Genomic DNA, 13157 nt, shown 5'->3' on the forward strand with positions numbered 1-13157 from the left:
CGGTAAAAAGTCACCTGTTTCAACATGTAAGTATTCTTCTTAAAATGATGTGAGACTCTTGTTTTTGTAAAGTTTCCAATATAAACAGGCCCAGAAGGAGCTAATGTCAGCCAGGATGGTAGCGCTAACACTACCGATCCACTGTGTATGTTGATTTAGCTCCCATTCACCGGGTCTTTCAGGGGCCCAGCCATTGGGCCGGCCTCGAACCTCGTGCAGACAATCTAACCTCTTGTATTTGAAAGTGCTGCCACTTTTTAAAAAATCTACTTTAAAAAAACCTGCTAACCAGAACATCCGTTCAGAGTGCACATACATTCATAGCACACACAAATATTTGCGAGACAGCTTGGAGAGTTGCAGGTTTGTAACGACCCCTTTGTCTCTCCACCAGAGCAGTGGGCTGCTCTCCGCAGGGGGACGAGTCACCCTCATGTAAGTTTTAGTCTTCTGAATTGTGCCACAAAAAGGTTTACAAATCTGATATTGTGAAAAACCGGATGCAAAAATAAAATCTAAATCTAATCGAAACGTAAATATTTGCTACATCTCCAGCTCCAACCTCTCATTCAAATATTGTCACTTCTGACTCCAAAAACCAAGACAGCAACCACAAAAATACAAAACTAAAGGCTTCCACAACATGAGTGATCAGTGTTTCCCCTAGGTTTACAGCTTTGGGGGGGTGGGGGGACACACGCCGACACAAACACTTGAAGGAATATTGGTGTTCATGCGTTACTTTTAATGACAGCTGTCGTGTTCTATCGGAAAGGTATCCTTAAATGACTTCTTTCCCTGATTTCCAACTGTATCCACTATCCTATCCCTACAATAAAGGCAAAAAACGCCCCCCAAAAAAACAACAAAAAAACGCCCCCCTAATATAATGGTAGGGGAAACACTGGTGATGTTACAAAGGCTACCTCCACTTCTGTGGATACACTGTGGTGAATATCTGAGGTATGTCATCGTCTACTGCAAACGTTTTTATCACGTTTTTCGTTTCGCTCAACTTCACTTAAGTGCATAATGAAATCAATCGGGTTCCCCTTCAAGACAGATCTGTTAGGTTTGGATTAGAGGAGGTCAGCCCAGATTTAATGACGCCTCAATTCAGGCAAACGCATCTTATTTTTTCCTCTCTTAACCAGAAATGTCTTTGAACATCAATTACTGTTGGATGAAACACCCGTACAGTTCTGCTTCATGAGCATAAAAAACAGAACAAATGAAAGAAAGTCATTATTTAAAAAGCATGATTAAACAGAGAGATAGGAGGCGTGTGTTCTCTTCAGCCAGGCCCACAGCAGCCACAGTCACATGATGAATAAACATAAATGACGTCATTTTGCTCTTACCTTCACACTGACCACCTTCTTCAGATTTCTGCATTCACCGTTATCCACCTCCTCCTGCTCTGTTGTCATAGCAACAGGCTGGCCAATCCCTGCCGAGTCCAGTGCCATATTCCCGAGCTGCTCAGCGGCAGCCAACTCAGGGTTTTGTTGGCCCTCGAAGGGGCCGCTGCGAGGGGCCCCCAGTGGCAGGATGGGGGCCACGGCCTCCTTCTCAGTGCTGACCACTCCTGTGACCCCCACCTCCATTTTCTCCTTCTTAGTTTTCCCAGATACTCCGTCTTTGTCCTTTTTCACTGCTGGGAGGTTTCGGGAGGGTTTACTGGACTTGTCCGTTCCCTTAGTGGGAGTAGAGTTGGGGCTCTGGGGGGGCGGGTCCCCAGGGGCCCGACTCTGAACCTCCTTCTTGGCTCCGTCTGAGACGGGGGCCTTCACGCTCTCTTTAGAGTTTTTACTACGTTTGGATTTAGATTTGCTCTCTTTGCCCTGTGTGGCAGCTACAGGACTAACAAACTTTATATTGTCAGGTAAAGCAGCCACAGCGCTGGGGGGGGCCGCCATGCCCCCTCCCTCCTTGCTGCTCGACATCTCTAGTTTATCCTTCTCCAAGTCTGCGTCCAGGTCAATGATCAGATTGCCAACACCGATATCCCACTCATCGCCGCTGTCGTACGTGTCCACCGCGTTGGAGTCCACACCTTTCCCGCCTGCAGGGCCGCTGCTGAGGGACATCTTAGTAGGATCGTCCCGGAGCGCCGCAGGAGGGCCACAGGAGGGCCGCACTCCTCCCAGCCACAGGACGCCTCCTCAGGGCAGGACCCCGCGCCTCCTCCCTGCTCCCCACATCTCCTCCTGAAGAGAGGAGAGAGTTAGACTGACAAAAAAAACAGCAACAGGATACAGACACTAATAAAAGTTACTTCCATGAGGAAGTGATCCCGACATCGCTGTAACCAATCAGCATCTTACTTTTTACATTTTTATCTTAGTTTAATATTTATCTCAGCAAGTTTGTCTTCTCTGATTGCTGCTGTAGAAAATGTGAGGAATGATTTGGTGATGTTGCGTCTACATGATCAACATTTCGAGACACTAACAAAAGCATAATGATTACCTTTAACTCCTCTGTTTAAACTACAGTGTTTACTTTTTCATTTCCCCCCGCCGTTATTATTACAGAACGTGGACTTTAGTATCATCGAAAACAAACAGCTCAACGAAGCCAGTACAAAAAAATATTTTATTGCTCATTTCTTTTATTGCTCTGACACAAAGGCCGTGTTGACGAGGATCATGGTCGGTCATTGGGAAATTGTTTCCCAGCATGAGTAATCAGACACTTCCTCCGTAAGGCCTCTTATCATATGAAAGGAGCCGTGTGACCTCTGACCTCCTCTGACAATACAGCTGTTGGCAGAGACGGCTGGGGGTGGGGTCGGGGGTTAGTTAACAGCCTGCACTCTCAATGACTCAAAACCAGCCCTTTTCAGCCGTCATCATGTCTTTGTACACTCATATTGATCCCTTGAAGGCGTAATATCCCAGTCTGAATTCACATTGTGTTTTGGTGTTGCGGAAGAACAGCACAGCAGGAGCTCCACATACACACACAGTCAGACATGAAAACACACACACACACACACACACACACACAACACTGCTAACTGATCAGAGCTGTTCTCAGATCAGTTCTCTGAAGCCACGCCTCATTACAAGCCGGAGAGACTTTGTTTGGAGACGAGCCGGGTCGCTCTGACCTGCAGACCCATCCAGCAGGACAAACAATCACGCTCGGTCTGATGGAGAGTTGGCTCGGCCGTTTCCACAACTCAACACAGACGAGCCAGCCAGCCAGCATCTTCTGACAGTGAAGGGTTATAAACTACAAGTCGGAGTCAGGTCGAGTCCTCGCTCAGTTATTAACAGGCTGTCAGAGCTGCGGGGTGAGGAGGAGGAGGCGGTTACACACACACTCTGTGTGGACTGTTAGGAGACCGGCTCAGAGAATAACTGGATCTGAATTAACCAGTCCAAAAATGTTTTCATTTCGCTGCTTTATTTTGCCGCCTTGTTTAAAAGAATCAAATGAGACCTTTGAGATTATCAGGCAGATACCGAAACTAAAGACTATTGAACCAGACTTTTAAAGATTGTTTTAGTCTCCTGTTCCAGCTTCTCAAGTATCAGGAGTCAAACCAGTGATCTGAAATCAGCCCACAAGCTCTAAATGCGGGTTGATTTTCCGTTTGGCGAGTTAATTTCAAAGAGCAATGCACTTCATGGTTAATATTTATCCCAACAGTCATGCTCATCTGCAGACGGGTCATCATGGGGGCACGCCGAGACGAGACACACCAACATACATGGCTGCAAACGCACACACACACACACACACCGGAACACCAACCACCGTGCGCACCTGTTTACTTGTAGTGCAACGGAACACGGTTGATCCACGATCAGCCAGCTGTATGTGAACTTCACACAGACTGTCAAACAGCGCTGTGTTATAGCCAGCAAATATATTTTTATTATTTCTCAATTTCCTGATCTGATCAAATTATCAAAATCATGTGACTTAAACCTGTTATAATTTGACATAATACCTTAACTCAAATAAATGTACTTAAACAAATGTGTAGGTAAAACGAAAACACAATTTAAAGGAAAAGAGCAGCATCATAGGAAGAGGGTGAAATGCACTGGCAGGATGTGACCTCCCCTCTCTCAATCTCTTTACACCCCTCTCCCTCAAAATCCCTCTCCTCCTGTGTTTCACTGTTGCTATAAAAAAAAAAATTCTTTACCAGATTTAATTGGGGTTTCAGTAACTTAAGCATAATGATAATATTATTTATAAATTGGTCAGAAAAAACAGGAAATGCACAGATTACTGTCAAATAAGGTAATACAGACTCAAACTATACTGTAATACACGAGTCTACAGCGCGTAGTCACCCCCCCTGCAGACTGCGTGATACTTTTTGTGACCAAATCAACATGACAACATGTCTACAGACAGAACTATAATGCTCAATACTGTCACTGTGATTGATTGAATCAGACAAAAACCAGACTAAGTTGTTAATAAATCTATAACGTACAGCTTAGACTTTACTGTTGATGCACGGAGCAGCCATGTTGAAATTCAGCACAGGCTATCTAAGTTGCTCTGAGTTTCTGAGCTGGAGTTCTGACTTCAGGGGCGTTCCTGTTTGGTGAGCCTGAACATCACTGACAGCAGGAGGGTTTATACGACAATCAGCTGACATTGGTTAACCTTCTGTTATATTTTAGCTGTTTGTTCACACAGACAGAAAAAGGTATCACCTCTATCGTTGCTTAAACTGGCAATATGCAGTTCCTTTAAAAAAAAAAACTGAGGCTTTCAGCAGATGTGCGGTACGTTTCCAGTCAATCGCCATGAGCGAGTAGGCAAACTTCAACGACTTCAATCTACAAAACGTGAAGTTTCAGTTTCATTGCTATTGAACAATCTACCAGTTCTCAGAGCAGAGTGTAAGATAAATAAATGAGGACAGATTTACCATCATGTTTTTGTATAAAAAAATGTGGCTTCACATCATGTTGACAAAGCGATTGTCCTGGAACATTCACTTGTAGATGTGCAACGACTATAATCACCAAAACAACTGTACTTTAGGAACAGACATACACCCTCACCAACACTGTAACGTCTCTGTACTCTAAAAATACATCACCACATTGAAATGAGGGCGGCTGTGAAACCCGTCTCTGCAGGAAGAACCTGACCATCACTCAGACGTCTGTTTGTTTGGTGAGTCTGCAGGATGAGTGAGTGTGAACATCACCGTGACAACAGGAGTATCCACAAACCTCCTCACTGTCACAATACTATCACTTACTGTGATACGAGTTTTCAAGGTTACAAAATCAAACTTACTGACACTAAACTTGTTTTTGAATTGAATTTAAGTTTCAGAAAGCGACATCTTTTTCTTCTGAAATGAAATGTAAACATCTTACACAATGACAATGTGACCCACGCTCCACATCCATGTTCAGAAAATCTACTTTAAGGGTGGTTTCATGCTGGGGACCTGGGCCTGGGTCAGACTACACTCGACCCAAAAGTCCGGATAATTTGATCAGCGTGAACACAAATGGACCGTACTGTCCCCCAGTCCACTTGAAGAGGTGGTCTCTGGCATGATTCAAGTGTACTCGAGAACGGTCTGCAGGCAACACAACCGTGCTCAAATCAGGACGTGGAACGCTATATGACGTCATTCTATACGGCTCTTGCAGCTTCAAAACCGCTCTACTTAGTGTATTCTCTTCTGAAAAATCACTTTTTTTTTTTCCTCCAACGGTAGAGTTAAGGCCCTGTGTTGGGCAGAGAAGTACTGGCTGTGCGTTCAGATGAAGTGCCTGTGCACTTAGAATGAAAGAGCTGTACGTGCAAAATGTTTCGATGACAACAGTCTCTTGAGAACAGCCGCTGAATGACTGACAGAGTTGCTTTAGTTTTATATTTGAGATAGATTCCCCCTTTCACTATTTTGTCTGGATGATGAGCTTCATAATAATGATGGCCCCGCTATCCCCGCTCTGATCAGAAATGGAGCAGAATGATCATCTATACGATTGGCTGACGTGAACTGCACCCTTCTGAATAGTTGACTAGAAGTGACCAATGGCCGCTGGGCGCTACGCCTGTTACTGGACCTTCTGTAGAAGGACTAATCACAGACCCTGCTCTCCTGAAACTGGCCTCATCTCACCCTCCAGTCCGCCTTAAACCACCTGTAACTTTTTTGTTTTCAGTTGGCTGTGAATTTTATAATCCACTGAACACTTTCTCTCCTCCAGCTGCCTGCAGGGTGTTTACACTGCGTCACCACATGAAGTCTGCTGGCTGTTACCTGCACACAGTGCGTCTGCCAAAGACTCCGTGCAGGTTTACAGTGTGCAGAGCACGACGAGAGAACATAATAAACAGCTGAAGAAGAAATGACGACAGTCTATAAATACTAAATACCTCCTCTGGGGTTTTATACTCCGTAAATGTCTGTATGTGGTTAAATCATCTACGAGAAAAGAAAGGAAAGAAGAGGAGGATTTTACACACTGTCAACTCCAAGCTGGAGTTGAAAGCTGGAGAACATCTGCAGGAGTTTAGCATCGAGGGAATACTTCAGCATTATGGGAAATGTAGTTATTCCTGCTGTGGCAGACTAAAGGAATGATTGATAGATATAGTGTTCATATCTATCCGGTACATATGAAGCCACAGACAGACACTCCCCCACCAAGATAAGTCTGAGGACCGATCACAACCCCCTTTCTCTCTCTTAGCTGGTTTATCTAGCTAGGTCCAGTACCAGGTCCCAGTTTGAAGGCCTACCTTTAATACAGCTTTCCAACATTTTTCGATTAAATAGTAGACACATTGATAACACCTCCTCTGGTATTAAATAAGAAGCTTTCTGCTCCTTTCACAGATCATCTCTGAAACTGTACTGACACCCCAAAGGTGACATTTAAAGCATGTAAATCTGTTCAGACTCCATCAGAACAACATCCTGAACAAGTCAACCCTGATATGAGAAAATGTGTTTACTTTGTCTCTTTAGACCTCAGTATGAGATGTGTCTGTGTGAACATGAGTTCAGTTAAGATCCGCAGACAGATTGGATCAGTCTGAAGAGGAGAGAGTCCCACCCTTCCTCCAGTCCACATTTTTATATGATGTGCTGTATTTTGGGTGTCAGTCCTCTGATCATTAATAGTTCCCAGCAGCTGTGTTACCCACAGAGATCCACACACACCCAGTAATTACACCTAGGGTTACATAATCAGCTGCAATAAATTGGTTGTTAAATTACTCATTTCAATTCAGCTGACAGCACACATAGAAACTGAGACTTATTGCTAAGTGTGACGAGTAGCACAAGATAATATTTCTCATGGAGGTGAAAACTGTCTTGTGATATCAGTACATTGACGCAGAGCAGAGGTTATCATGGCAGAGGCTGATATTGAAGTTACTGCCTCCCTCATTCATAAACGACCTGCTTCGACCTCCACCTCAGCGACAAGGAAGTGAGGACCACAGGAACGTGAGGAACACAGAGGAGAAATCCTTCCTGCATATTATCCCATTCTTCTGAACGATGAGTGAAGTCTTTTACCTGCTCTTTTGTAAAGCGTCTCGAGATAACACAGGTTTAGAATTCTCAGCTGAAGAGAGAGGAAATGTTAGGAGGAGAGAGAGTGGGGATGACATAGAGCAAAGGGCAGAGGTCAGATTCAAACCCACGGCCGCTGCAATAAAGGACTTCAGCACTCTGAAACATTTGTCTTGAACCAAATATTGTGTATCATCTCAACCCGTGTGTATCCTCACACATAGAGGTGGGTGATATGGAAAAAATATCATATCACAATTTTTTTTATGGCAAAATCACAATCACGATTTTTTTCATACTGGTCTTAAAGACTAATTTGCAAGGTAAGGCAAACATAATACAGAATGGGTTCATTATGTGACAAATGATCAAAGTAAGTTTTACTGAAAGAAGAGTTTCATTCATAGAGGGGGCAGGACATTGTTGATTGACTAAAAACACTTCAAGAAGAATGCATGGAAATCAATATATAGAAATAAGTGATTGTAGACCACTGTTAAGAAAAATTACTGCCGAGGTCCGGACCTCGCTGATATGATCGCCTCCCTCTGTCGGTCTGAGCTCCGCTCTGTCTGAGATTAGGGGTGTGAACGGTTACAAAAAATTGTAAACGGTTACACGACGTCATTTTTTTGTGTACACGGTTAACCGTTTTTTAAAAAAAAAATTTATTAATAAATGTTTTTTTTTAAAAAGTGGACCACAATCGCGCTATACAACCAATGGAGGGTGCGGCCGCTTTTCAGAAAGATTCCTCCGCATCACAGCCGCCACTCAAAGTTGTCAGACAGATACAACTGTGCTTTATAAAGTAGGCTATATAAGTAACACAGAAAACTTGCCATAGAAGTTATATGAGCAGGGTATGTCTGTCTGTGAATGGCTCAGTGCGCATGTGTGTAGGCGGGGGGAGCGAGTGAGGAGAGAGAGACCTAGGCAAGTGTGTGTGTGTCCGGCAGGTGTGTGAGACAGGTACGTTATGATGCCGGGGACCGCAGCAGAATAAGCAGGAGAAATCAGAGTCATGATGTGAAGCTCTGAGAGCGTAATAAACAGCCCGGTATCCCAAAATAACAAGCTGGACTCTCCATGTCTGTTTACGCCTTGCTGCACCCCAGTGAGGTGACGGGGGTTAGCCCCGAAGTTGAGGACTATAACCCTGGAGCAGATAAATAACTCTGCTCCAGGGTTTGTTGTGTCGCTATCCAAGATTAAAACCTTAACTGTTGCCCTAGCCGTGTCGGTTTGGAAAAATATCACAACAGTTGTAGCCGAGGCTATATAACCGGGATGGAGTTGTTCTTGCGGACTAACTCTTCAGTTTCATTTTCACCGCTGCGGAGCAGAATGGTGAAGGGGGAGAAGCGTCTGTGTAGGAGCATAAACTGCAGCATGATAGAATAAACACATGAGCCCGGTTCTACGATCTCTCTGCTTTGGCAGGTCGTCAACACGTCACAAGATCGGTATATCGCAAACCACTACTCACACCTCTACTCTTTAATAAGTGTTTATTTTTCTCTCCTCATATTTTTAACTAGGGATGACCTGATACCAGTATTCGGCATCGGTCCTTTCAGTACTCTTACTCGTAGTTGTAAAACTACGCGGATACAACGGCACCGATACCACTTTACGCCGGGCGTGCGCCTTTTTCAGTTGAGTGGGTACAGCGCACCATTGGACACTTCTGGAAAAAACTGTGTCTGTTTTGGCACCGTTTGAGGAGTTATCCCGAAAAGTGAACTCGTCCGATGCTTTAGCATCAGATGTAATTCCTGCTGTGACCGTGCTTCAGAGACTGTTGACCAAAGAAACAGACGCGGATCAGGGCATCAAAACGATGAAAGCAACCTTGGCTGCAGCCGTCAACAGGCGCTTCATGGATGCTGAAAAAAACCCACTCTACTGAATTGCTACTGTACTCGATCCGAGGTAAAGTGCCTGTCTTTATTCCTGTGTGCCTGCTTGTCAGTGTGTCTGTCTGTGTATCTGTGTGTGCCTATTTTTCTTTTATCATCTTAAAAACTAAGTTATGCCTCCATTTTAGGTACAAGGATCATTTTTTCTCAAACACTGACACTGCTACTGAGGCCAAAGAGATGGTGATACTGGAGCTGTAGAAGCTGCCTGGAGGAGAGGCCAGAAAGCAGGAGGACATAGGGGAACCCCCTGCCAGAAAGTTACGAAAGGCCCAGGCCAACAGCAGTCTGGACAGCATTTTTGACGAGATTGTAGGTGAGCAAGCATCAACATCTCTGAGCTGTGCTCCAGTGGGTGCTGCTATTCAGTTAGAGACATACCGAGGAGAGACTACAACTTCTCGTGAAGACAGCCCATTGCAGTACTGGGGGGGTTAACAAAGTGCGGTTTCCTACTCTTGCCCAAATGTCAAGGAGATACCTCTCAACACCGTGCAGTAGTGTGGAAAGCGAAAGACTTTTTAGCTCGGTGTCAAATATTGTAGATGAGAGCAGAAACAGGCTCATTGCTGATAATGCAGAGAAACTACTTTTCATCACAAAAAAAAATCTGCCTCATACTTTTCAGAAAAAGACTTAATCCACACAGTCAGCACTTGCATATGAGTGTTCTTTTGTTTTGTGTCACAGAGATCCACTGAATATGTTACAGGTTACATAAAAAGGCAATGTCTGGCAGTGCCATGTTTGTTTCTAAAAACTGTTATAATGTCAGCAACAGGAATGTTAATGTTTTTCAGTTGTAAAGTCAAAAAGTAAGGAATCATATCTGATTTAAATAAAAACTTACTTTCAAAGTGATTAAGAGAAATTCAGTGGCATTATTAAGTACTCGTAACGGTACTCAGTATCGGTGAGTACCCAAATGTAAGTACTTGTACTTGGTTTGCAAAAAAGTGGTATCGGTGCATCTCTATTTTTAACACTACTGAACAATGTGATCCACATCAAATATTGGTCTCATCGTGTAGGCCTGCTTCGATATGTGGATGGATTATTATCTGCAGAGAACAACAGGGATGCACCTTCATTTGTAAACTCATGCTGATGTTTCTGGAGCTAATGAGTTTTCTTTCTTGGTGTAAAGTAAATGACAGTCAATCAGCTGATTCTCAAACACTGCATCAGCCCTTACATCTACAGTGACATCAGGCTCAGACAGAATCAAGTAAAGGAAACAACCAGCCAGCTGCTTTGTTATCTTTTGAATCACGTTCATATTTCTGCAGCTTTCAGACAAAGTCATTAACAGACTGCAGCATCAGAGAGTATCTGTCAGCACTGAGCTTAACTGGCCGACCTGCTGCCAGAAAAAAATCCAACACACCCACCAGAGGCTTCAACCTGCATCTGCTTACTGAAGAGACCTGCAGGCTGCAGGAAGTTCAAGTCAAAGCATCCAACCTGAGCATCCACATAAGGAGGACATCTTTCAATCCGAGGATTCAGTTTAACTTGAGACAAAAACAGAAATCCTTCAGATGTGCGCTCTGACCCGCAGCTGTCAGTGCCACAAGTGGAAACACCCACATCCTGTTTCAGCGCACACAGATGGATGTGTGGTAAACACGAGAACAAAAGAGTAAAAATCATGCGTGCGAGTCTCAACGACATACTGTAACTAATTTTATCTACGCTTGCAGGTTGAACATGTCTAATCATACCCTCCTTAAACTGATTGTCTATCCCAAAGCACAGATTTCACACTGATGTGTTGTAAAGTGAGTCCTCGACAGGCATGAAAACAGCAGCCCACAGACTCCAGCAGCAGCACAATGAGCTGTCAGACGCCTGCAGCCTTCAGTGTGTGCGTGAAAAGAGAAACCAGAGCAGGAAAGCGTGTCTCTGTCTCAGTGTCTCGTCCTCTCGGTCTGGATCTTCTGTCACACAAACAGCTGCAGGGTCCAAAACAACTCATCTAACCGTTAGCATGGCTTTCTCTACGTAGAGTCAGCCTTAACAGAGTCACACCTAAAAACATGATGACGTACACCTGGGCGGATTCAAATCTTACAGGCTGACACGACACTCGCTCTTCGCTGTAACAAACATTTCTAGTACGCTCTTGGGAAAACACTGTATTTCTTTTTCTTGTAAAGTTAGATGACTTGGATGGATTAAACGTGTCACAAAGCCGTCCCTCCCAACGACACCGTTAGCACTAGCTCCCAGTGCCACACCATAACCATTCATCAGGCTGTACTGTCGATGATATGATTAGTGTTTGATAATCAGCTCTGCTTGGGCTGCTGATGCTAATGTTAGCGTCCTACACAGGTTTAATTTTTCCAACTCAACAGGTGATATTCTTCATTCTGTCGCTGTATTTCAGTATATCACTTTTCTGCACAGCGTACAGACGGGCAGACACTAGTATACAAGACAGGAAGCAAAGCCTCAGTGAACCGGTTCATAACTTTGAAACCGGGTCACTGACCGGTTTATACTAAGTTTTAACCGATTCACTTGGATCTTTAACGTTAAGATCGTTTCTTCTTTACAACTATAGGAGCCTTGCAGCAACTCAGCTGCGTGGGAAAAGAGAGTGCCAGTGCCTTATAGAGCCTCGACGTTCCTCGTCCGTCTACGAGAGCAACAGAGAGGAATACAGTAACGGGGCATCGAGGTAAAAATTGCACGTCGCTTCATACTGCATCGCTCGGGGTTAGTTAGGACACTCCAATAGGAAACGATGGAATCAGGCCGACGATCTCTCGCATCGTGTGCCGTTAGTGAGACAGACATAGAAGGTGCTTCAGAGCTAAGATGACAGCTTTCTTCATGTTGGATTCTCTGTTCTTGGAGGTCAGTTATGATTGACTTTAAACCTGCAGAGAAAATCACACTCTGGAACTTAAACTCTGCATGAACGCTAAGAAAGTAACTCCGTCAGCCCTACAGGTGAGCCCACAGATCAGGTGTTTATATCCACATGATCTGATTTCTGTCAAACATTTGGACTATTGCAACTCAAAAGCAACTGTACGGACCTTAACCCTAACCCTAAGGCGTCAAACAGTAAAAGAAACCTGAGCCTCTGCAGGTTTATTCCTCTCTGACTGTCTCTGTCAGGACTCGAGTAGTCTGCTTGTCTCAGCAGTGTGTTCAGCCTGCATCCATCACACTCTCTCTCTCTCCTCCTGACATTACAGAGGACTCTCCATCTTATTGATTACCCAGTGGGTGTGTAGCTCCGTCAGCTGCTCTGCTCTCAGCACGCTGCAGAGCTCCAACAGCAAACTGCTTTGAAATCAACTGCTAAGTGAGGAGGAAGGGAATTCAAACTTCAGCTGCAGGTAAATCAGACCTGTGGAGGCTGATTCAGGGCGGTGCCTCTCTGAACATGAGGGTGGTTGCTTCTTAATTGTGATTTCTCAATTATGAGAGAGCGCTTCGTCAGCTTTTGACAGTTGGTGTTGCTCAACATCAATCTGGCATATTCAGTTCAAATTAATTTGCAGAACAACTTCCTTTTCCATATTAAGCAAATTGTCATGTGTAGGAGGCTGGAACCAGAAAGAATTCAGGATGTTGGCTTGGGAAAGGCGTCGACAATTCATTTAATTGTTCTAATCTATTGTAATGGTTTAAACTGCAGTGTCCACTTTGTATCATTACGTAATGCACATGCACAGCTGCACATG

The 13157-nt window shown here is 44.3% G+C and overlaps 1 protein-coding gene across 1 annotated transcript in view; it reads right to left on the reverse strand.

Annotated features, from left to right (window-relative positions):
* znf609a (zinc finger protein 609a) overlaps positions 1–13157 on the reverse strand; it is a 38714-nt gene that overhangs the window by 19026 nt on the left and 6531 nt on the right. The window contains exon 2 of the mRNA XM_020648860.3: positions 1362–2210. Coding sequence (XP_020504516.2) covers positions 1362–2090 — 729 coding nt within the window. The 5' untranslated portion in view covers positions 2091–2210. The remainder of the gene's footprint in view (positions 1–1361; positions 2211–13157) is intronic.

This window comes from Labrus bergylta, chromosome 7, assembly GCF_963930695.1.
Source record: "Labrus bergylta chromosome 7, fLabBer1.1, whole genome shotgun sequence".
NCBI classification, from domain to species: domain Eukaryota; kingdom Metazoa; phylum Chordata; class Actinopteri; order Labriformes; family Labridae; genus Labrus; species Labrus bergylta.